At 39.5% G+C, this 22,343-nt stretch overlaps 5 protein-coding genes and 1 long non-coding RNA gene across 10 annotated transcripts; 2 read left to right on the forward strand and 4 right to left on the reverse strand.

Moving 5' to 3' along the window:
* Positions 1 to 428: 428 nt before the first annotated feature.
* Positions 429 to 790, reverse strand: LOC122757803. Its single transcript, XR_006357970.1, has 2 exons — positions 701 to 790; positions 429 to 615 (listed from the first exon to the last, which is right to left on the reverse strand). It is a non-coding gene; the product is annotated as an uncharacterized LOC122757803 (long non-coding RNA).
* LOC6580927 (centrosomal protein of 131 kDa) lies at positions 576 to 6,198 on the forward strand. 3 transcript variants are annotated; one of them, XM_002006688.4, is made up of 9 exons: positions 576 to 702; positions 772 to 993; positions 1,509 to 3,066; positions 3,130 to 3,250; positions 3,768 to 3,905; positions 3,972 to 4,392; positions 4,943 to 5,598; positions 5,650 to 5,943; positions 6,010 to 6,198. In XM_002006688.4, the coding sequence occupies exons 1-9, from the start codon at positions 676 to 678 to the stop codon at positions 6,140 to 6,142; spliced, it is 3,570 nt and encodes a 1,189-aa protein (XP_002006724.1). In that variant the 5' UTR covers positions 576 to 675; the 3' UTR covers positions 6,143 to 6,198. The 3 variants fall into 3 exon arrangements, with proteins under 3 accessions (XP_002006724.1, XP_015020025.1, XP_015020024.1); XM_015164538.2 differs by lacking the exons at positions 576 to 702; positions 772 to 993 and adding an exon at positions 1,038 to 1,067; XM_015164539.3 differs by lacking the exons at positions 5,650 to 5,943; positions 6,010 to 6,198 and having other exon boundaries at positions 609 to 702; positions 3,972 to 4,403; positions 4,943 to 5,074.
* A 1,714-nt stretch (positions 6,199 to 7,912) lies between these two features.
* LOC6580928 lies at positions 7,913 to 8,740 on the reverse strand. The gene is made up of 3 exons (XM_002006689.4): positions 8,718 to 8,740; positions 8,460 to 8,586; positions 7,913 to 8,386 (listed from the first exon to the last, which is right to left on the reverse strand). Exons 1-3 carry the CDS (start codon positions 8,723 to 8,725, stop codon positions 7,937 to 7,939), a joined length of 585 nt encoding a protein of 194 aa, XP_002006725.2. The 5' UTR covers positions 8,726 to 8,740; the 3' UTR covers positions 7,913 to 7,936.
* Positions 8,741 to 9,925: 1,185 nt separating this feature from the next.
* LOC6580931 (tol-Pal system protein TolA) lies at positions 9,926 to 20,959 on the forward strand. Of its 3 annotated transcripts, XM_015164541.3 has the most exons (4): positions 9,926 to 10,105; positions 11,149 to 11,160; positions 19,685 to 19,867; positions 19,957 to 20,959. In XM_015164541.3, the coding sequence occupies exons 1-4, from the start codon at positions 10,087 to 10,089 to the stop codon at positions 20,445 to 20,447; spliced, it is 705 nt and encodes a 234-aa protein (XP_015020027.1). In that variant the 5' UTR covers positions 9,926 to 10,086; the 3' UTR covers positions 20,448 to 20,959. The 3 variants fall into 3 exon arrangements, with proteins under 3 accessions (XP_015020027.1, XP_015020026.1, XP_002006728.1); XM_015164540.3 differs by lacking the exon at positions 11,149 to 11,160 and having other exon boundaries at positions 9,927 to 10,105; XM_002006692.4 differs by lacking the exons at positions 9,926 to 10,105; positions 11,149 to 11,160 and adding an exon at positions 19,570 to 19,612.
* Positions 11,548 to 12,884, reverse strand: LOC6580929. Its single transcript, XM_032729810.2, has 2 exons — positions 12,678 to 12,884; positions 11,548 to 12,617 (listed from the first exon to the last, which is right to left on the reverse strand). Exons 1-2 carry the CDS (start codon positions 12,864 to 12,866, stop codon positions 11,670 to 11,672), a joined length of 1,137 nt encoding a protein of 378 aa, XP_032585701.2. The 5' UTR covers positions 12,867 to 12,884; the 3' UTR covers positions 11,548 to 11,669.
* Positions 13,797 to 15,084, reverse strand: LOC6580930. Its single transcript, XM_002006691.4, has 2 exons — positions 14,912 to 15,084; positions 13,797 to 14,755 (listed from the first exon to the last, which is right to left on the reverse strand). The coding sequence occupies exons 1-2, from the start codon at positions 15,068 to 15,070 to the stop codon at positions 13,955 to 13,957; spliced, it is 960 nt and encodes a 319-aa protein (XP_002006727.2). The 5' UTR covers positions 15,071 to 15,084; the 3' UTR covers positions 13,797 to 13,954.
* Positions 20,960 to 22,343: the final 1,384 nt, after the last annotated feature.

Genomic DNA, 22,343 nt, shown 5'->3' on the forward strand with positions numbered 1-22,343 from the left:
CTGTATAGTGATGCAATTATCATTAGCATATCTCCTGACCTTGAAAATGGAATGTTGTTAGATATGTATCGCTTGTGCGAAAAGTATTTTAAGCAATTGAACTTTGACATATGGAAGGCACAACTAGACAGTCCTTCAGCAGTAGGAAATATAAATGTCTTTAAATATATTCTTGAATTAATGAAATTCTTCAATGGCAATGATTGATCGCTTGATGGGCGTGAATGGTATATCGATACTTGCTTAAAAATAGATATCAGCTTAAGGTTTTCGAATGTGTGAGAGGCACCTGCATTGTCTAATTCTCCATTTAGCTGTGAGTTTGTCGAGCGTGACGCTCGTGACCCATGGTAACCATGTCCAGGTTGGCTTCGGGGGTTGCATTGCTGACCAACATCTGTGGGCACATGTCCTGACCGGCGACAGCGTTTAATCGATACTTTGGCCAGGGGCTGTTATTTTCATTTACCATATACATACATATATACATATACAGAGGTTGGCCAAAACAAAAGCGACCATGGGCCAAACAAGTTTTCGAATGAAATCAGTTGGCTGTGGCGCTGCCGTCAGTTCAGCTCAATGCAGCAAGCTTCGGAAAAAAGGTAACCCTAGCTGAATGAAAAGTGAAAAGCGAGTGTCAAAGTTGTGTCGTCTGCGAATTTTTATACTATTATGGATTTATGTCTTAGAGGCTCACAGGTAAGTAGACATACTGAGTAGGGTCTGGGCTATTCTTGTACTGTCCTGTCGCTCCCCTCGCATATATAGATAAACCTCACCGCTAGACAAAAATCGAAGCCAAAGTACAATAGTCGCTCTCTGACCACGCTACACAGTCCGACGCCGCATTTTCGTCCACGTTCGGCCAACTTTCTGCAGCAACGCAGTCGCTCCTCGCCCTTCCTGGGACGACCGCAGTCGGCGGATCCCAAGTTCGGACGCAAGCTAAGCGTTTACTTTGGTGACAAGGAGCTGCGGCACAATAAGCACGTGAGTACCAACTGTCAAACAATGACGTTTGCTTATTAATAGAGAGTGTTGAGAAGAAAATGGACCAAAATTTAGTGAGTTACGTAAAATTGAAATAAAACATATTTTATCAAATAATTTTATTATATTTATCCAAAAACTAAAGAACATTAGTGATATCTATTCTTAGTATACAAATTCTTATAATGCAATATAGTATAATCCAGTTATAACGACACTCAAGGGACCCAAGTAATACTTGGAAGACTCTATAACCGTAGTAGTTTGCTCGTATAAGTTTGCCTGGGAACCAGAATTTCCGTCGCAATAACCGTACGGACGCTATAAGCGAGGACGTTATAACCGGATCCTACTCTAATTTGTATTATGAAATAGAGCATTTCATTATTGAGTTTTTTTTTAAAGACAACATATTATTCAATGACTGAATTGTAATCCAGTTTATATGCTACATATTGATCACTTTTATGGTTATTCGAGCTATTTATTTTACTCTTCTACCTTCTATTTGGCAGGCTCAAGTATCTTCCACAGATCTGCTCAAATCGCTGCTAGAGGAGCCCATCAAGCGCAGCTGGCTGTGCCGCAGCACCTGCAATTCTTCCACCGACGAACAGTCGGATTTCTCGCAGAAGTCAGAAGTCAGAAGTCACAGCAGCGAGGGTGAGCAGCTGGAACGTTTTCTGATCAACATGCCGGGCACAGGTACAGGACAAGGCACAGGTACAGGTACAGGACAAGGCACAGGTACAGGCACGGACAAAGCCAAATCGTATGCCTCCAATTGGTCGGCGGCCAAGAGTCAGGGACTTAGCAATGCGACGCTACTGCAAAAGACTGCTAAGCCAGATTTGCCGGGTCGCGTGTCGTTCAGTAAGCCGAACAGCAGTCAGCACAATGATGTGGATTCCAGTGACTGTGACAATGATAAGCAGGAGATTCGGTGCAGCAGCAGCCATAGCATCAATATTTCAGCTCCAGGTCCTCTAACACTGCCCAACTTTAGTTATAACGGGAACGGAAATAAGCTGGAACCGGGCGATGCCAGTGGACAAAAGAAATCTGTGCACTTCGGCAGTCCCAATTCGGGTAGCGGCAGTGCCGAGGTGCTGGCTGAGACCTATGAGTATCCCAAATGCCCGTCGGAGAACTGCACCTGCAGCACCCGCTCCTCCACGGCCAGCACCAACGAAGCCACCGCTGACATCAAATGCTCCTGCGATGCGCCCACTTGTCGCTTTGCGGAGACCAAGCCACAGTTGCCCCCGTCTGCGCTGCCGACGCCCACGACCAAGTCTGGTTCGTCGGAGCTGAGTGTAATCAGGGAGTATAAGCAGGCGGTGGGCGTGTCTCTGGATAAAACCCTGAAGCCGTTGGAGCCACTAAACAACATGGAATTGCCTAACTATTTGGATAAGTATGCAGCACAGGCCAAGGACAAGCAGAATAATTTGTCTGAGAAGAATCTCAGTCCAGTGAATGGCAGCAGCAACAACAACAACAACAACAACCACGCTCAGAGTAATAGTGGCGCCACCTACCGCTCGACTGGGCAACGTAATTTCGGCGCTGAGAATAATTTTCTGCCCATTGTGCAAGAAGATCGCAGAAATTTCGGCAACACCAATGCTGATTCCGTTATTAGCAATTATCTAAAGATCGCTTCCACTCCCCCATTTGTGGGCAAAAAGAAGGAGAATGTGAAGCCAGCCAGTGCAGAGGCCGGCAGTCGAAACAGCAACAAGTCTAAATTTCTGACCAAAAATCCAACAATTGGCTCCACCGGCAAGCTGAAGAAGGCCGTCAGTGTGGGCAGCCTGCGAGAGGAGCGCAAGCTGACCGAGTACAATCTGGACAAGGTAGACAGCTGGATGAGCATCCACGAGCAGAAGCAGGCGCTTGCCCAGTTCGAGGAGCTGCACAAACAGGGCGTGGACGAGCTGGACGAGGGCAACGACAATGACAACGACAGTGGCTCTCAATTATCACTCAAATCGAACGAGGACTCCAGAGGCTCGACATACGATGAGATTGTGTCAGTTATCAAGGAGATCGAGGAGGATAAGAAACGGGGTTCGCTGTCAGAACAATTCTGATAATTTTTTTGATTTACTTATATGGATAAACACCTTTCAGATAACTTTGCTGAACGTCTGCCCAGTGATCTGAACCTGAAGCTATCCAGCTCAAGGGCCGACACGACGGATTCGGTTAGCCAAATCGGGGACAAGATGCCCGAAAGTGGCGACAAGTACAAGTGAGTGGCAAATTATGGATTAATGTATTAATTATGGTATACAAAAATCTTTAATGCAAGCAAAATGTAATTTCTTGATGGGATTGTGGACATATAGTACAAATGTTAGCCACTCTAGAATCTGAGGGAGCCTCAGGCCTCAAGGCTCAATTATATGAACCTCTTTGATTTTCAAATACAAAGAGCTGGGAATGATAATTATGTTAAACAAAGATTACCGTAAGCCAGAGAACATTCACTAAATATATAAATATAATTTATATGATGGTATATAAATAGACCCACACGAACTTAACCTAGATTAAGCTGTGTATAGCTAGTTTTAGTTTAAAACAGGTTTAGATATATTTCATCTGATCACCTTCACATAATGACCTATATCGGAGAATATAAATATACAGAGAACGCGGAGTGGCTATGAAACATAGCAGCCATATCCTACACGTCTCTTTGTCTAGTCATTCTTTAAATATCTGTGTTGCTTAAAGCTGAATCCGATATTTTAAAATCTTTGCAGAGACATTTTGGCATATCTAAATAATGTGGAGAGCAGCTGTGACAAAACTCTGATGGAAACCCGTCGCTCTATTCCGGACAGCAATCGCTCCGAAGTGGAATTTGTCGTGGAGCCGGACTTGACTGATGAGGTGCCCAAGTGAGTTGTAGATCTAGATATACGCTTATAGGCAGCATATGTCATAAGATTATTGTTTCCTTACAGACTCTCCGAGCTGCTTATGCTTCCCAATCACCAGCTGGCTAGACGCGTCATTGCGCTCAGCTTGCGTGCCAACGAGCTGGCCAATGCCATTCATATGTCCAAGGAGCATGTGATTCAACTGCGCAGCGAGAAGCAGAAGTCGATCCGTGCCGAAAAGTCCAACAGCGCTACGAAAATGCGCGATCAGAAGAAGCACTACGAGGAGGTTGTGACGCGTCATCAGGGCTTCATAGAGCAGCTGCTCAAGGATAAGGGCGCGCTCTGCGAGAAGGTGGCTGCCTTAACGCGTCGCCTGGAGAGCCAGAATCAAGCCTGGGAGCATCGACTCGAAACCGAACTAGCCCGCACAAAGGAGACAACTCTAGCAGGCGAGAAGATCCGACGAGAACGTTGGGTGCGAGAGAATACCAAGAAAATTAAGGTGGGTGTAGGGTAAGTTTAGCTTGATGAAGATGTACATATGTATGTGTATAGGTATGTATGTATATATTTATTCAGATATTATTGATGGGTTAACTGAATATGTCTATCGATGAATTGATGATTAATAAGATTAGCTGAGGATGTCTATCGATTAATTTACATTATTTTCTTAGAAATGCAGAGCTGCACTTTTCCATATAAACCTAAGTTCTAGGACTAACCATATGGTTGGTGGTTCTAGTCGCTAGAAAAACTGCAAACCTCTAAAGTAAATTAATTATATTGAAAACTCTTTGCATTTTAATTTTAAAAAACTTGGATTTGTTTGTCGCGGCAGAGCTTCATTAATCAAAACATTATTTATACTGAGTACTCATCAAAGAGACTAAATCCTCTTCGCTAACATCATTGTCTGTTTGCATACATACATATATATACATATAAATTATTTAGAAAACAGAGCTAAAGAGCTAGTATTGTGAATTAATTATTTAATTTAAAATTGAGCAAAGAGGCTTCTTACATATGGCACAATTGTTCCTCAACAGGAACTCACTGTCAAAGGCCTGGAGGCGGAAATCAACAAAATGAATTGCGATCATCAGCGCGAGGTGACGGAGTTGAAGCGTGCGCATCAGATGGAGCTTCTAGATGCACTGGAGGAGGCGCGGCTAAAGCACGAACAAATCGAGCATGGGATTCGCGAAAGTTGCGCACAGGATCGTGAGAGCATCATTGAGAAGGAACGTACGGCCATACGAGAGCGTTTTGAGCGTCAACTGGAGGAGGAGCAGAAAATCCAGGCCGAGTTGCGACAGAAACTTGCCGATGATTTTGCTGCTGAGCGCGAGCGTCTGCAGGCGGAGCTGCGGCAAAAGGAAGCCGACTACCTAGCCAAGCGACAGGAGGCGCAGCGGGACCACGACAACGAGCTGGAGCAGGCTAAGTTTGAGATGCAGGAAAAGATGGCCAAGCAGGAGGAGAAGTATCAGAACCGCATTAATACCGTTGAGCAGCAATACTTAGCTGACTTTGAGTTGTGGAAAACGGAATACGAGAACAAATCCAAACTGGCCCTGGCTGAGAAGGAGAATGCTATAAGGCAGCACTATAGAGCCGAGCGAGATCGGCAGTTAGACGAGTTGGTGGTGCGTATGGAGGCAGACGCACTCCAAAGCAGCGAGGAGCACGAGCAAAAGATATTGTAAGTATAACGAATAGCTGTGCGAGTTACCAACTAATGCTCCATCTATAGACGTCTCAAGGAGAAGTTCGAGAAGGATTTGCAGTTGGCTGAGAACGTGGAAAAGTCACTGAGGGAAAAGTATGCCGAGACGCGTGAGAAGCTGGCCGAGGCTGATGCTCAGGTGCGCAATAGCCAGGCAGAAGTTAAACAGCTCCAGATGGAGCTCAGCCACAGCAAAAAAATGTGCGGCGACTTCATCAACGAGCGGGACAAGCTGCGTGACAACCTTAATGCGGATATACAAAGCGAGCTGAATGTGCTTAACGAGCGCCACAAACAGGAAATGGAACAGCTGCAGAAGAGGTAAAGAGCTGATGATGTAACTAATATATAGATCAGATTTATTGCTTGCCCTTTTTATTGGTATAGAGTACATCAAACGATACAGCGACAGGAGGAGACCATCGAGGTGCTGAAAGCTGACAATGATCAACTGCGACAACAGTGCCTCAAATTGAATGCAGTTATACGACAGCAGCGCAAAGATTATTGTGTTAAGTAGTTCGGATTTATTCAAATGAATAATAAATATATAGAAATATCTATATAAGCCTCACATACTGCATGTTTTTTTTTTTTTTTAATGAGTGTAAACAGTAAGTAATTGAGTATAGCGGATCAAGTATCGATGCACTGAGTGGAATGCAGATGAATGGTCTAAGCAGATGGACGCAAGTCATTGCTCGGTCAAGTTTAGTGAAATGGAAGACTTGGAATTTATAGCGAGATCTGTAAATCTGTAAGAGGGACTGAAATCATGTCTTGCATTTTCATTTTTCTGTTGCCATATTCGGATTAAAGATATAATAGAGTTATTATATATATGTATGTATATACATTTCATAATTCAAGTTTACGAAGAGTCTATAGAAAGGCGCAATTATTGAAGCAATTATCGTAAACTACTGGGGTTGTTCAAGTATTTAGGAGAAAGAAGTTCTATAGACCCATAGCGAAGGGGGCTATTCGTATATGTTAAGTACAAAATTTGAAAACTAACCAAAACCAAAAGGCTGACCAAAACGAATCGTGACCGATTTAATATGTTATCCGAATCGTACGTAAGCTGCTGGAATAAAATAAATGTAAATAAATTGACCCACATTGTTCACAGGTTCCGCATGAGGCATTGTTCTTGTTTATCAAATTTGACTATAGTTTACCTATAAACTGAACCAAAGATCAACCAAATACTTAAAGAAATGTAAATCATTCTAAGACTATTATGCCTTATAGTAGCATATAAGAAAGCATAATAAATTTTTATTTTTTATTTTCTAGCTGAGTTAACTTTCTAAGACAACTATATTTAAAAAACAAGTAAGTCGGGCGTTACCGACTGCGGAGTACTCATTCACATCCCAACAGCAATTTAGCAGCTAAGTGTAGCTCCAATACTGTATTTTTTCAATATGCCACGCCCCTAAAGAGGCGTAAAAATTATTTTTGGGTCATCGATAGATGAGGTTACTAGTAACTCAACTATTCAAATTTGAAGCTTCTAGCTGTTATAATTTAGGAGAAATAAACTTTTGCGGATTGCCACGTTTCCTGTGGGCGGACATATATCCGTCGAAGCTTTATGGTCTTGGGTGGTCAGCCCGAGTATATATACAAAATTTGAAGTCTCTAGCATCAATAGTGTCAAAAATATATCTGAATTTAAAAAGTCACTATATTTTCAGGTCCGATTTGCCACGCCCCTAAAGGGCGTAGATATAAAGTTTTGTCATTCGACTTTTTAGAATCATAACATTAGCTTACGTGCAAAAGCGTTGTAGCTGTAAAACTCTTGGAGGTACAGTTTTTTCCGATTTTCCACGCCCCTAGTTGGCGGATCGGAGATATACACGAGTATGTGTTCCAAATTTCAAGTCTCTAGCTTCAATAGCAGCGAAATAAACTGCGTTCATACGGAAAGACGGGCAGGCGGACGGACGGATAGACTATTTTAGCTAATATTTATCAGTATTATTATTAGCTAGAGAACAAACGATTTGATGAGATAATTCATGAGTTAATTGAGTTGGGGTATGCGATAAAATGGTGCCATCCTTAGTTTGAAGTCGAGTAGAAGTTTGAAGTTTTCCATCAAAAACACTGTCAAGTATTCAGACTTTATTCAGAGTTGATAATGCTGAAAATTCTCTCTTGTTACAAATACAAGAATGAAGCATTTAAGTAAAAATATATGTAAAAAATAATAAAAGTAAATAAATAAATATACAAAATGTTGATATAATCTTTTATTCATTTTGATTTGACATTCAAATTGACATGTATCGATATTTATTCGTTATAGCTCATCAAAATATTTGCTATCTAGCTCCAGCTTTTCCCGGATCTGGGGTTTTATTTTGCACGGCACAATTCCAGGCAACACCTCTGCCTCGTTCACCGTCGTAGGTGTCATACCGAGATTAAAGCATTTGACGGCTTTAAGGCATGCAAATCGTTTTTTTGTATTACAATCAGTGGTTGAAATGTCGCGTTGTGTATTTATGTAGCCACAGTTATCGTTAACACCAATTTGTTTTTTGATTCCTGGAGAGTATTTCATGATGCTCTCTATCGATGTGGATTGCGCTCTGATAATTCCGTACTCGTCCTTGAAACCAAACCAATAGTCAGCTCGATCTATTGACATCATTTTCCTTGCCAGTGCATTGTATTCGGTGGTCGACTCGAAATTGGCAAAACAGAGATGATGTTTCTTACATATCTGCCAAGCTTCATGCCAGGTGGCCTGCATGGTACAATTTACAAAATGATACAATGTTATAATAATTATCAACATTTAAATACAGTGGTATCATTACCTCCCTTGTGCTTAAATAGAAACACCGATAAGCGTTTGCAATCCCTTGAAAGTGCTCCAAACAATATACCAGTGCCAATAGTTGTAGTTTCATGATGACTGCTTTTCGAAATGATTGACTTATAATTCTTTGATCAAAAAAGGAAATTTATTATGTAAGCCATAGCCAATACATGCAAATCGTAGTGAAAAATCCATTCGTTAGGCCATTTGAATTCAATCTTTCTGTCACTTGTAAAATTTGTTTTTAAGTACATACAGTGGCATCCGGTTATAACGACTCCGCTTACAGCGTCCAACCGATTATGTCGACGAAAATTCAATGTCTTGGTTGGTCTTCATACAAACTTATATGAAAGAGCTTCCGCTTAGTACGTCTCCGCTTAGTACGTCTTTTAACGACAATCCGCTTATCCCGACGATTTATTTATTTATTTTTTCATATTTTTAAGTCATTAACCGGTTATCATTGTTAAAAGAAATAATGCGAAATAATGACAACAAATTTCAGCACAAAAAAAGGCTGTTAGAAATGTATATATGTATGTATTTACACTAACCAGAGAACACAACAATTTGTTCTAGATGTCTAGTCTATGTGTTCTCTGGCTAGTGATATTTATCCGTGATCAGTACTCTCCCTTCTGTTCGTGGCAGCCGCACAAATGTTGCTAAGACAGAGAGAAAGGGATAGAGAGAGAGAGAGAGAGAGAGAGAGAGAGAGAGAGAGAGAGAGAGAGAGCGCGAGAAAGAGAGAGAGACATCTGCAATGCCTACCATGTTATTAAAATAAATTTATTAAATCTTTTTGTTTTGAGTAAAAATTAAAACGTTTCTATGTTTTTTTTGTCCTTCTGGTTAAATCTGTCGCTATAACCGGATTCCACTGTATATTCATTATGAGCTCTCCGTTTTTATGCACTCTAACTGACTTTTACTGCTGGACTGCTCTACTTCCGAAGCGTAGAATTTTGAAATATCAGAGCTTTCCAACATATTTAGTTCTATATTTATTCTCAATTTATTTATGCTTGTTTTTCTTTTTTATATAATTATTTTTATGTGAGATTTTATTTAAAAAATGGATCAAAAGCTCTTAATGATTTTTTTCTAGCTTTCATGGTAATCTATTAGTCTGGCAACGCTAAAACATTTGAGATAATCAAGATTTAACAGATTATAGATTCTAGAGCACCGTGGTGAGTCGCATTTTATATTGAAATCCAAATCACTTTGTAAGTTAAACAATATTCATAGGCATCGAACATTCCTAGCACTTGCTACCAGGCTGTATATTTACGTCTGGCAGCACTAACACTAGTCTAACCGCAACATCATATGCAAATCTGGCAGCAATGGTACTCAATGCTAGAGTCCACATGCAGTAAATACGTTCCACACGCAGAACCAGAACTTTTAGCTAAAAACAACAACGCAGCAAATAAGAAAAAGTGTCAGCGACAACAATTCCAATAAGATACTTTCGCTTGGAACTTATTCGTATTTTTGCCGTCGACGCATTCGGAACGTTTAAAACGCGCATCGTACTAAAATTAATCGACTATAAAATCAGCCCAAAGCGAAATTCAAATAACAGTTCAATTTAAAAACTACACAAATTTTTCAACATGTTCAGCTCGTTCACAGGTAAAGAAACGAAACAAGAAATAAAGAATAATGAATTATATGAAGAGGAGAATAATAAAGTCAAAACTCAGGTTAAGCTATTTGTGAAAGTTTTCGAAATAGAAAACAAAGAGACATGTTGAATTAAATATGCAAACTGTGGTGTGTATTATGTGCTATGAAAGAAAATAACAACAACGTCAACTAAAGAGTTAATGCATTGTGAGACCTTGCTGTTAGGACTCGTAAAACCTATGACCGCATTGCAGGATTACAATAGAATTACATCATCGTCCCAAGCAATAAAAAATAAAAACGGAGTAGTAGCGCGTAGATAGAATTAATTATTTGCTACGATTACTTATAGAGCTTGATGATGATCACGATGATGATGATACGGCAGCGTCAGTCAATTATGGCGCAGTATTCGTCTATATATATATATATATATATATATATATATATATATAACATATATATATAGAACAATTTATGATACATAGACAAGTATATATATATATATATATATATATATATACTTGTCTATATATATATATATATATATATATACTTGTCTATGTATCATAAATTGTTCTCGCTGGCACAACCCACACCCAAAAGGTGCCATTTATATATATATATATATATATATTATATGTATGCGTGTGTGCATAAATACATATATTGTCGTGTGTATAGAATCTATAAATGTTTAATATATATTTTAGCATTCTATGTCATACTACGTGCTCCTTGAAATTATAAATATTTCTGCGAGCAACTCTTGAGAAAGTTATGATCCCTCTTTGATGTATTTCATTGTGTGTGTACACAAACACATACCCTCACATATACAAGTTGAAAGACGAATTAAAAATAATTTACTCTATTTCCGTTACCTTAAAATTTGTTCAGTAGCAGTTTTCTCGTCTCCCTGCATTTGAGTTCAGTTTGAGAAAGAAGAAAAGAGAATTGAATTTTAAAAATATTTCCTAGTAACTTTTTTAGGCTATGTTGAACTGTACTTTTGATTAATATTCTCTGTTTCCACTTAATGCAAACAGATGCTTCGAAGTGTAAGTAAAATCAATTATGTTAACATAATATGACACTTTTTTTTATAATTTATACACACAGAACAATGAAAAATCGATAATTCAAAATGTAAAGTAAAAAGCAAAATATTCTGAAATATGAATGTTTTTTGAAGATTGCTTTGAAACTTCATGTTCAAATCAAAAAAATTTTTTTTTTTTTGTTAATTAAATATTTATTTTTTATTGAGAGTGTCCATATTTATTTACGGTGTCGTCTTGTAGCTCTCTAAACAGAATGTTTCCGCAATTCTGAATACCACCATTAGTGATGCCACCACTAGCACTACTCCAATCCATCGCGATAGCCACACACCACCACCCCCTTAATGCTACCTCTCAATCCGTAGTAAATTAACATAAAATTGATTTATTTATATGGAGGCCAAATAAAATCTCTGGCATTTTATTTGCTGCAAATAAACAAACTCATTGGGACTTGGGGATATTTGAGGAGCTCGTCCAGTGGCGAGTACAGTTAATTAAGCTGTTTAGCTTTGCGGTGCTGCCTGCGTCGCGGAATTTTCGTCCTGTCCTGCTACTCCTGGCGGTACTGTCGTGGAAGCATCTGGCTTATCAGTCACTCCACCTATATTTGGCGGTCCTGTCGCGGAGGCATCTGGCTTACCAGTCACTCCACCTATATTTGGCGGTCCTGTCGTGGAAGCTTCTGGCTTACCAGTCACTCCACCTATATTTGGCGGTCCTGTCGCGGGAGCATTTGGCTTACCATGCTGCCCTCCTATATCTGTCGGTGTTGGCGTGGGAGCTTCTGTCGGCTTATCATGCTCTCCTAATGTTCCTGTCGGCATGGTACTCGTTTCTGCTGTACCATCTGTTTCTGTTTGTGTTATATCTGATTCTGCCGTCGTGAGCGTACTCTCCGTTCCGTCATTTTCAGTTGTAGTGGTATTCTCTTTCGACTCCGCTTGCGCCGAATTCGAATTATCAAGCGGCCGTGAGTCGCTTTCCAAACTTTCTGTACGTGTCGCATTCCCAGTATTTTCGTTCTTGGTCGGATCGTGGTGGAAATGATGCAAATGCTCATGGCTATGATGCTGACTACCAACTGAATCCTCCGTAGGCTGAGCACACTTCAATTCAGTCGCCTGACATATAAAATACTGTTCCTCTTCGCAATTGTCGTCGGTGACCGTGGTGCCATTATATCTCAGCCTAACCTCCAAACAGTCATCCAAATTGGCCCTATGCGTCGGCTCAATAGCCGCCGCACCACCGAAATACCGTACAGGACGACCAGTGCTAATATATGTAAAACGGCCCTCCGTCTGTAGATCATTGCCGCCGAACCAATAGTCTTCCATGTTGCCGCGCGAGCGTAGAAACTTCATAACGGCATCGAAGTCGTCCTTATTGGCAATATCAGCTAAATTGAGATCCTTGCGTAGGCAATTGTTTTGTGCCCCGAACCAGTTCATCTACAAGGGATTCTGCCATAAAATGTCTGTATAGTCCATGAAGTTGTGACGAATACAAACCTTTTTGCCGGCAAAGTAATAGCATTTGCCATTAATTTGACGCAAATACCGCTTTCCACAAGGACCTAAATCACTCTTGTTGTTCGCCTTCGACTTCGACTTCGGCTTCGGCTTTGAGCCTTTTCCGGAGAGGACATCATCTGGGTACACTACGATTAGGGTCAATATCACAATTTGCAGTAACCTCATGGCTGCAGGCGCCGTTGTCCACAAACTGTGTCAATTTAGCTTGTTCCTTCTATATATAACCACATTGGGGGCGTGACAACTGCATTATCCATGCCAACTATGCTACTTAAATCGCATAATTTGTGCTGCTCAATTGTGCCCAGCGTTCAACAAATCAATTAATTTAAATTCGTTGCGGTCAAACCAAACATCTTTATGACTGAATGAGTTAGTAAGCAAAAGTAAGCAGCTTGTTTCCCCTCTTTAAGCACCTTAAGAACGGACAGTACACTTTGGTGTTTTATTTTTATGTAACATCACATTTTGATGTGATTGTAGTTTCTGGAGTGATTTCATTGAATTTGAAAAGAGTTTTACTTAACTTAATCATGGTTGTATATTTCGTTATTTGCATTTTTTAGTGAAAATGGGAAATCAGGGTATAATGGTTGTGTTAAATGTGTGTATGCAGAGGGAAGCGTACCAGACCCCTTTGCCAACATGATCTTGGTCAAGGTAACGAGCTAGGTCGATTTACCTCTGTCCGTCCATATGTATGGCGGAGCCGGCCTTAGAAAGTACAACAGCTAGAGAATTTAATTCTCAGGGGGTCTCCTAGTTGAGCAGTCTCGAATGGGATTTTCTCACTTGTTAGGAGGTGTGTGTATAAAGAATATACATATACATATATGTAAATATATGTTTAGTATTGATGAGACCGATCAGCGCTGTTGTTCTACCATCTGTCTGTCGATATGATCGCAGAGATCTCTGTGAAACAGAAAATGCAGAAAACGTATTCACATATAATTCATCAAATTGCGTTAGCTTTAGCAACGGTGTGCCCAGCTATAGCAATTGAAAGCTTGAATGAATTTATGTGTGCTTTTTGGAAATGTACCCTCAGTTAGCAGTATTAATTATGCCCAGTTGATATTATATTCGATTTAATATCTTTGACCGAGTGCCCTCAATAGCATTTTCTTCTTGAATTTATTTGGTTTATTAATGCATAAAATTTGTTTCCATTTGTGAAACATCCATTATTCCGTGGCATCCTCCAACAGTTAGGTATCTGGCCCGTTCGTATGCTCTTCTGCACTTGGATTTTAGGGATGCACAGTTGTGACTTCAGTTGGGTTGTTCGGAACCACAGTTGTGACTACAGGTGGCTTGGTGGGGTCCACATCTGTGACTCCAGGTGGCTTGTTCGGATCCACAGTTGTGACTTCAGGTGGCTTGTTCGGATCCACAGTTGTGACTTCAGGTGGCTTTCCAGATCCCACATGAACTGTAGTCGCTACATTATTATGCTCGGCTATAGTTGTCCCATTACTTGGCTTTTCGTTTGACTCCGGTTGTGGTTCACTCGTCGGACCTCCCACTGGTGGATCAACTCCCTCCTCTGAGCCGTCCGGCTTTTCCGTTACCAACTCTTGTAAGTCCGGTTGCTGTCCATCCACGTCAACCGCTGCCTCAGCCTCGTTGCTGGGCTCGCCAATATCGTGATGGAAGTGATGTAAGTGTTCGTGACTGTGATGGCGCTTCTTAGTGCCTTCGGCGAAGTCGCAGTACCGTTCAGAGCAAATGAAATACTGCCTCTCTAGACAATTGTCGGCGGCCACCACTGTCATGTTGTTGCGTATGCGCACCTCCAGACAATCATCGCACTTCGAGTGCTCCGACTCCCCCACGAGGCTGTAATTGCTGAAGTAACGCACTAAGCGACCATTGCTGATATATTGAAAACGGCCCTCGGTTTGCAGATCGTTGGCACCAAACCAAAAGTCCTCCGTGTTGCCTTTGGAGCTTAGAAATTCAACAGCACCGTTGAAATCTCGTGGATTGCTCAGGTCGGCCAGTGTGAGGCCCTTGCGTAGGCAATTGTTTAGAGCACCAAACCAGTTCAGCTGCAAGCAGACAGACAGACAGACACAGAGAGAGAGAGAGAGAGAGAGAGAGAGAGAGAGAGAGAGAGAGAGAGAGAGAGAGAGAGAGAGCAAGTGAGAGAGAGAGAGAAATATAAGAAATAATCGATCGCTTAATTCACCAAAGCAATTGCTTACCTTTTTAACTGAAAAGTAATAACACTTTCCGTTGATGCGTCTCAGATAGCGCCGAGGACAGCCGGTGTTTTTTGAGCAGAGTACATCCCTGTGCAGGACACTCAGCACGGCAATGATCACAACTATGATGTGCTTCATCTCGCCTGACCAATGCACCATTGTGTGCTCTGGCGCTGCTCGCTCCTGTACTTATATCCTCTCCTAGCGTGCAATTGTCAATCCGTTTGCCATGCCTCTTAAATATATGGTCGCGCCAATGCCCTTATCGATCTTTCCAGCTGCCATGCCCAATGATCAGCTAATTCAATTAGTTGAGTTCACTTGGTCGGGCATTACGGAAGAATGCTACATACACTTCACTCCAGACGGCGTGCTGTCATCGAAGTTGGTTTTGCTGATGGAATCTCCGCTTACTGTGTCTGTGGGTCATCCCAGGGGTTATGTGTTTAATTGAATTCTTCATTGCCAGAGTGCCATTGATAGTTACTTTCAGCTAATTTCCGCAGAGTAAACATTATTTGTTAATAGATCTTTACAAAGTGCTGAAAATAGACGAATATACAGTTCGTTGTTGTATTTATTTGCATATAAAAATAAAGAAATTGAAACTAAAAAAAAAATAATAATAATAGTAATAAAAAAAAAAAAACGGTTTTATTCAATACAAATGCTTGAATTCTATACAGAAATGAAAAAAATTTACTATACAGATTACAATGAAATAATGCCAGGTAGTCAATTAAAATTAATTTGTTTTATAAATTTTGAGAATGAAATGATTATATTTTTAGAGGAGAAAATAACCCTATTTTCTCTATTTTTTTTTGTTGTCAGAAAGTGGATTTTAATATAATATTTGCAGTCTGAATCCTACTCATTAATTTAATAAATAATAAACTCAATTGCATTGAGTGCATAGTTATATAATATATTATTATAATGTATAATACTTTCCTCCTATGCTATCAAATAGTAATAACTTCATTAATTACCATCAAATCACATTCCACTACATAAGCTTTGATCTAGGTGTATTATATTTATGGAAAAACCTTGCCCTTGGTCAGAGCCATGAATCATTTATTGATTTACCTTTTGGGTGCATATGACATCATTCCGTATTCGGTATTTTGTGTTTGTTGTTCGACATTTCGTTGTTTGCAGCTGTGTCCTTTGCCAGGACACGAAGTACCAGCTCCGTAGCCAAGCTGAGAAATTGTTTTTCTTTTTTGTCTGGTATTGACCTTCGACAATGAGCTAACTTGAAGCTACACAAACAGCGGGGCGTGCGAATTATTCATTATTCAGCCGGGCGGGCATGTGGCGAGCGATTACGATTCCTATGACATCATCAACAACTGAGAGGCACCAACAGCAGCAGCAGAAGCAGCATCTAAAGTTCGGTTCATCGATTCACAGCTATGTGTGTTGAGTTGCCCATGTGTGTGTGAGGTCTGTGAAAACCTGGTGTGGAACGTAAGTTTCTCAACTGGGCTGGCAGTTACTCATAGAGCGACAAGATACGCATACATATGAGTGAGAGATACAAATGTATCTGTGTCTGTATCTGTATCTGTATCTGTATCTGGTTTGCTGGTGTAGCTTTAGCTGTGTCTTTAGCCTGTTTGTATTTGTTGCGCTTGAGTTCTGTTGGTCTTGAGTTCAGGTTTTATTTATTTATTTTTTTTTTTTTTTTTTCATGTATTATATTTTTGTGCTTAGCTCTTTTGCGCATTATCTGCGGCGATGAGGAGCAAAAGAAAAACACAAAACATCTGAGGTTCTCGACGTTTGCTCTCAACTGTGGCTTATTGTGTTACTTTATGGCCATGTTATGATATTCTAGCCGGTTTTTTGTGTTTCTATTTTTCGTTTATTCTTAGTATTGACCGCAGCATAGCATAGAATCTGCGTCGTACTCTTACACAAATGCGTTGAGAGCACTTGATTCATTTTGATAAATAATCATGTGGCTTGGTATTTAATAGAGACTTAGTGTTTCCTAGTCGGATTCTTGCTCGCTATTCGCCACATGATTTCGAAATTTCTATTCTTAGTCGATTGCAAGCAGAATGCAAATTTGTTTTGCTATCGACTGTAAGACAGGCAATTTGTTTTGTTTATTTACAGATTTTTTAATTTGTAAGTGAAATCGGTTTTGGTTTCAAATGCAAATATAGATTAGCTTTTTGATGTTTACCAAACAGCAAACTCGTTCGCTACAAGTTTCTCCACAATAACAATTTTTTATATCTTCTTCTTATTTCTATTTTTATAGCTGATGGGAAGATTCTTTTTTTTTATAATCCTTTTAATAGTTTGAAATAATTTAAGAACATTCAAATTTTGTTTATTTGTATTTACAATATATATAAAATTATGTTCTAACGTTAATTTCATATACAAATCCTCTGTATATTTATATACTATGAACCCATTGAAAATAGTCTGTCTGTCTGTCTGTCCGTATGAGTCGATCTCAGAAGTTACAAGAGCTAGGGAGCTGAAATTTGGCATGCATACTCGGGTATACCATACGAAGTATAAGTTTATCTTCTTTTTCGATACCTCATCCGATAACTTTTTTATCGAGAAGAATCGAAAAATCGACTAATTTGAGCCTAATTTGAACACCTTTAAACCTAGAGACTTCAGATTTACTGTGTACAGTTAATCGATACAAAGATTTTGTAATTTACAGATTTTGGATACCACGCCTCCTTTGCCCTCAATTTGTAAAAAACGTATTTCAAGTACTAGAGACTTGTGCTTAGGAATATACACACATTCTACCCATATGATCACGCTCTTAAAGTTTCATAAAGAAACTCTTACTACAAGAGAAACTAATAAATTCTCGTAATATTGTCCACACTGCAGCGCAGCCCAAGAGCTTACTGCGCAGTCAGCAGAGCTTGTGATTATACGTGGGTGCATAAAAGAAGTGCAGGATTGGTAAAATATCAGCTTGGAGGTTTCAGAGTATCTCCTAGTCGAGCAGTCTCGACTAGAGCCTTCTTACTTGTTTTTGTATAACCCGTTACTGCCGTTCATAGCACAAGTGCAAGTAACTCTGTCTATTCTGCCTTGCTTTTTGGCTCAAACATTGTTTACCATTTGATCGCAGTTTCCTGCTTCTTCCATTATCATATTTTGTGTTCCAAAAGAATTCCATAATTTTTGCACTTTTTCTCGCACTCATCGGCGCGTGGTCCAATCAAAATGCTAATTAACATTTTTTTTTGTGCCAAAAATATCTAAAAACCGAAAATAAATATAAAAAAGCGGTTTTAGTACTTAGCATATTTTTTATATAGGCATGCATATTATTAAATTCGAAAGGCCATTTAGTTTTGGTATGTAAACACTTTGCTTTCTCAGCCGCGCCGCAAGAAAGCGTGAATAAAGAGCTGAAAACTATTGGAATAAATTACCATGAAACGCCATTATGACATCACATACTGTAAATTATTCAAATATTTGCGCATTGTTTAATGTATATATATATATATACACACACACACATTCACACATACAGTTACACTTGGCATGCCTTGTTAGAATAGTTCTACATACATATGTACATATATAGCTCGAAAATCGACGATTCGAGCGGATTGCCGTTGCGGTGGCTTTTAATGGCACACTGTTTCTATTTGAGTGAACGCACACGTCACTTTATGGGAATGCAGTAGCTGAACAGTCTCTCTGGGCTGGGACACTGCTTCCGACGCGCACAATTCCTATTCAATTATAATTAAAATTTTATTTTCTCTCTTGTGTATGCCCTGTGTATGTACAAATTGTTATTATCAAACTGTGAAGACTTCGTTCTCCAAGTATATATAATATGTACACATATTTATATTAGTCAGCGTTCGATTAATATAGTCTTATTTGTTAGTCGATTCAACTGCGTGACCTCATCGAACTTTGTTATGAAATTTGGCATGATAGCATCTACATATTTCTAATACAAGACCTACGCAGTTAAATCTTGTTTTTGGATATATTCATTTCCTTTGCGAATTCGGCAGCTATATAAAATCTAAAGATCTATAATTTGGTTATGATTTAATCTGATGCATTCGAAATCTAAATTCTAGTATAAAATTGGTAGCCTCAGTGAACTCAGAATTGTTTAGAGCTAGCGGTATAAGAGTTGGTACTCAACTGATATCAGCCATGCAAAGTTCCATTTTATTTTCATGTAGTCGTAGCTCCAGCCATTCCTTACCAATCCATACAAATATATATATTTATGTTATATGCATGCACAGAGCATTCAGTAGTCGTGCACCCAAGTATTAATCATCTTACGTGCTTAGTTTTTGTATTTGATGCGTTTCAAATTTGCTGCTGCCGCCTCCAAATTAAGTGCCACGAACTGCGCAGCAGCTGGCTGGGTGTCAACTGGCTCTAATCAGGGCGAGAATCAGGCATGGCATGTAATTACGATCTGATTAGTTCATGCTCGATGAAATTCCACGCCGTGTCCAGGTATTTTTTCTTTATGCTTTGGCAATTAGCATCGTCTGGGCACAGTTTTCACAATTGACAATTTTCATCGATAAGCTCGGCCAAAAGCTCGACTGATTGCAGTACATTCCAGTCTATAAATTATGATCGGCAACTGGCATAGCCTTTAGTTGAAATTCAAAAGCTTAGCTAAAATGTATCCCAGCCGCCAGCAGCCCAAATGTGCGAAAAAGGGAGAGAGTTTGAGTTGAATTGGAAGTAAAATTGATTTCTATTATATTTCTTTTCCGACAGCCTCTCTGAAGAGCTTTGGCGACAAGACCGCCAACTTGTTCAGCAAGAAGAAGGATGAGGCCGAGAAGCTGGCCAACGAAAAGGCAGCCGAGGCACAGAAACTGGCTGAGGAGCAGGCCAAAAAGGTCGGACAATCAGTGCAGCAGACCAAGAACGAGGCCGAGCAGCTGGCAACCAGCACAGGTAATTCGATAGATCAGAGAAAGAGAAAGAAAGAGAGAGAGAGAGTTAGAGAGAGGAATTAAAAATTCTATAAATCTATGATTTTGTAGCTAAGGATGCTGCCGCCTTGGCCGCTGCCGAGGCACAGAAGGCTGGCCAAGCGATTGACCAGGGCGTCAATCGCGCTGCCGGCGCCGTCAATCAAACCAAACAGGCTGTGGACAACACCGTCAATCAGGCCAGTGCCGCTGTCCAGAACTCAAAGCAGGTGGCCGCCAATGTGGCGGAGGCCTCTAAAAACGCTGCTGCCAATGCTGTCGACCAGACCAAGAAGGCGGCCAACGAGGCGATCAACAAGAGCGTCAAGGCCGCCGAGTCTGTGGCCGATCAAAAGCTGAAGCAGGCCGAGAACGCCATCGATGGCGCCTTGAAGCAGACCAGCCAGACTGTCGACCAGAAGCTGAACGAGGCCAACCAGTACGTGGACCAGAAGCGCGAAGGACTTGAGAAGAACATCCAGGAGGCGACCAGCCAGGCACAGGAGAGCGCCGGACAGCAGGCCTCCCAGCTGCTGGGCAAGCTGCATCTGGGCCCCAAGTAGATGTTGCCCCCTCCTTCTAAAAACAAACAAAAGAAAATAACGTAACTAATTTCGTCTGTGTTTAAACCAAGAAAATGCTTTAACAGAAACAAAATGAAAAAATGAATGGAATGCTTCAACGTAACAAGTGCCAGTAATGTGATTGCTAAAGATTTATTCAGATATATATATATACACTATATGTATTTTTGGATTTTTTATATATATGTATTTGTATTGAACACTTTAGTTTTACATACTTCATGCAGCGCAGCTTTTGATATGCACAAAGCAAAAATAAAAAAGAAACAGTTTTTTTATTAAGTTTTCACTATTTTTTATATACAATTATAAATTTGTTACTTTGAAGCATTTGATATTATAAATAAGAATGTTTTTATATATATGATTATATACGATAAAATGAAAGAGCTATGCTTTGTTAAGTATCTATTCTGTTTTATGTAGAAATGTATAATTAAGTATTTTTAACTTTTTGCACAATAAATTACAAAAATGTGTTTTATCATGTAGATGAAAAAGTCGGCAATGTTTATATTCTGGGTGATTTGAAAAGAATCGCTAGGTGTTTATACTTATAGTTTATTCAATATTTGATCTGGAAATACATGTTCTGTTTTACAAGTGCTGTAAAACGTGTGCTGCATAGATCGCGATTTGAAATGCTGGTTTGTGTCACCACTAAAATAGATTGCAATTATGACCTATAGATGGCGCTGAGATGACAAATAGTATTTAGTCCGAAATTTGAAATGCTTCGGAAATATGAGCTATAGATGGCACTTTCTTGAAATACTACCATACTGGTCGAATAAAATAAAATATGAGCTATAGATAGCCATATCTTTAAATTTTTATCTGGTGCGAGCTCAATTTCGAAGTTGGAGCCATAGGTGGCGCTTGCTAAAATGAAACGTTTATTTTGGTCGAAATTTAACAGAAGATAAATTCGAATTTCAATAATGTGAGTCTCAAGCTTGAAGTTTTTTTTTTTTTTTTTTTTTTTTTTTTTTTTGCGTATTTGTATTTGACTGTGGTTTCTGTGTGATATTAGTTTGCTATGTAATTAAATTCGGTAAGCATAACAGCCAATACAGATAGAATTTCAGTTTTGCAGAGCGAATGCCTAAAAGTTCTGATTTACAAAACTTTCAAACAAAAGACAGAAAAGTTGTAACCTATACAACAGCAGCAGCTGAAACAACAACAGCAGCAACAAAACTGCTTTTATTTAGTTTCAGGTATTTTACTTGATTTTTTTTTTTTTTTTTTTTTCAGCATGTTAACATTTCCGTGCTCTAAGTTGTTAGCCAGCTTTTAATTATGGTAAAATTTTTGCGCTGTTGACTGCAACTGACTTTTGCTCAGTTGCAGTCCAATTGGTTAGAACATATATACCTTCACACACACACACACATACATGTATGTATATAACATTATACATGCATACATAGATATTCGCATATTGCAAAGTGCTGACAAAATTTATGTAAAAGGCGATTTTTAATTTCAGATAAAGTTCGCTTGGCTTTTGATTACCTACGTTTGTGTGTGTGTTTACTTGTGTGTGTGTGTAATCGTAGCTGGTTCTTGGTCCAGCGTTTCTTTGTTTGATAAATGGGATTCGACATTCGAAATTTATGCAGTTCCACCAAATGTGATTGCAATTAGTTATCCTACAAAATATATGTATATACTTATATAGAGTTGATTTAAATTTAAATGTTGTTAGGTTGTGCAGAACAAAAAAATCAAAAGCCACAATGAATTTATTCAAAATATGGCAGCAAAATCACGCGAAAAATGGCCCTGCGACGAGCGACACCTGGCGATTAATTAAAATAACTGTTTATCAACACAAATTAATCATGTTTAAACATGCTCAAAGCTCGTGCG

The sequence above is a fragment of the Drosophila mojavensis genome, unplaced genomic scaffold (assembly GCF_018153725.1).
Source record: "Drosophila mojavensis isolate 15081-1352.22 unplaced genomic scaffold, ASM1815372v1 contig_81, whole genome shotgun sequence".
In the NCBI taxonomy this organism is placed as follows: domain Eukaryota; kingdom Metazoa; phylum Arthropoda; class Insecta; order Diptera; family Drosophilidae; genus Drosophila; species Drosophila mojavensis.

Bases quoted from the DNA above. Each gene is read 5' to 3' on its own strand.
- LOC6580927 (XM_002006688.4), top strand. From the start codon at position 676: ATGGATTTATGTCTTAGAGGCTCACAG. The intron at 994-1,508 runs GTGAGTACCAAC...TCTATTTGGCAG, and splicing joins AGCTGCGGCACAATAAGCAC to GCTCAAGTATCTTCCACAGA. The intron at 3,906-3,971 runs GTGAGTTGTAGA...GTTTCCTTACAG, and splicing joins TTGACTGATGAGGTGCCCAA to ACTCTCCGAGCTGCTTATGC.
- LOC6580928 (XM_002006689.4), bottom strand. The intron at 8,387-8,459 runs GTAATGATACCA...TGTACCATGCAG, and splicing joins TCTATTTAAGCACAAGGGAG to GCCACCTGGCATGAAGCTTG.
- LOC6580931 (XM_015164541.3), top strand. The intron at 19,868-19,956 runs GTAATTCGATAG...ATGATTTTGTAG, and splicing joins GCAGCTGGCAACCAGCACAG to CTAAGGATGCTGCCGCCTTG.
- LOC6580929 (XM_032729810.2), bottom strand. From the start codon at position 12,866: ATGAGGTTACTGCAAATTGTGATATTGACCCTAATCGTAGTGTACCCA. The intron at 12,618-12,677 runs GTTTGTATTCGT...AATCCCTTGTAG, and splicing joins ATTACTTTGCCGGCAAAAAG to ATGAACTGGTTCGGGGCACA.
- LOC6580930 (XM_002006691.4), bottom strand. From the start codon at position 15,070: ATGGTGCATTGGTCAGGCGAGATGAAGCACATCATAGTTGTGATCATT. The intron at 14,756-14,911 runs GTAAGCAATTGC...GTCTGCTTGCAG, and splicing joins ATTACTTTTCAGTTAAAAAG to CTGAACTGGTTTGGTGCTCT.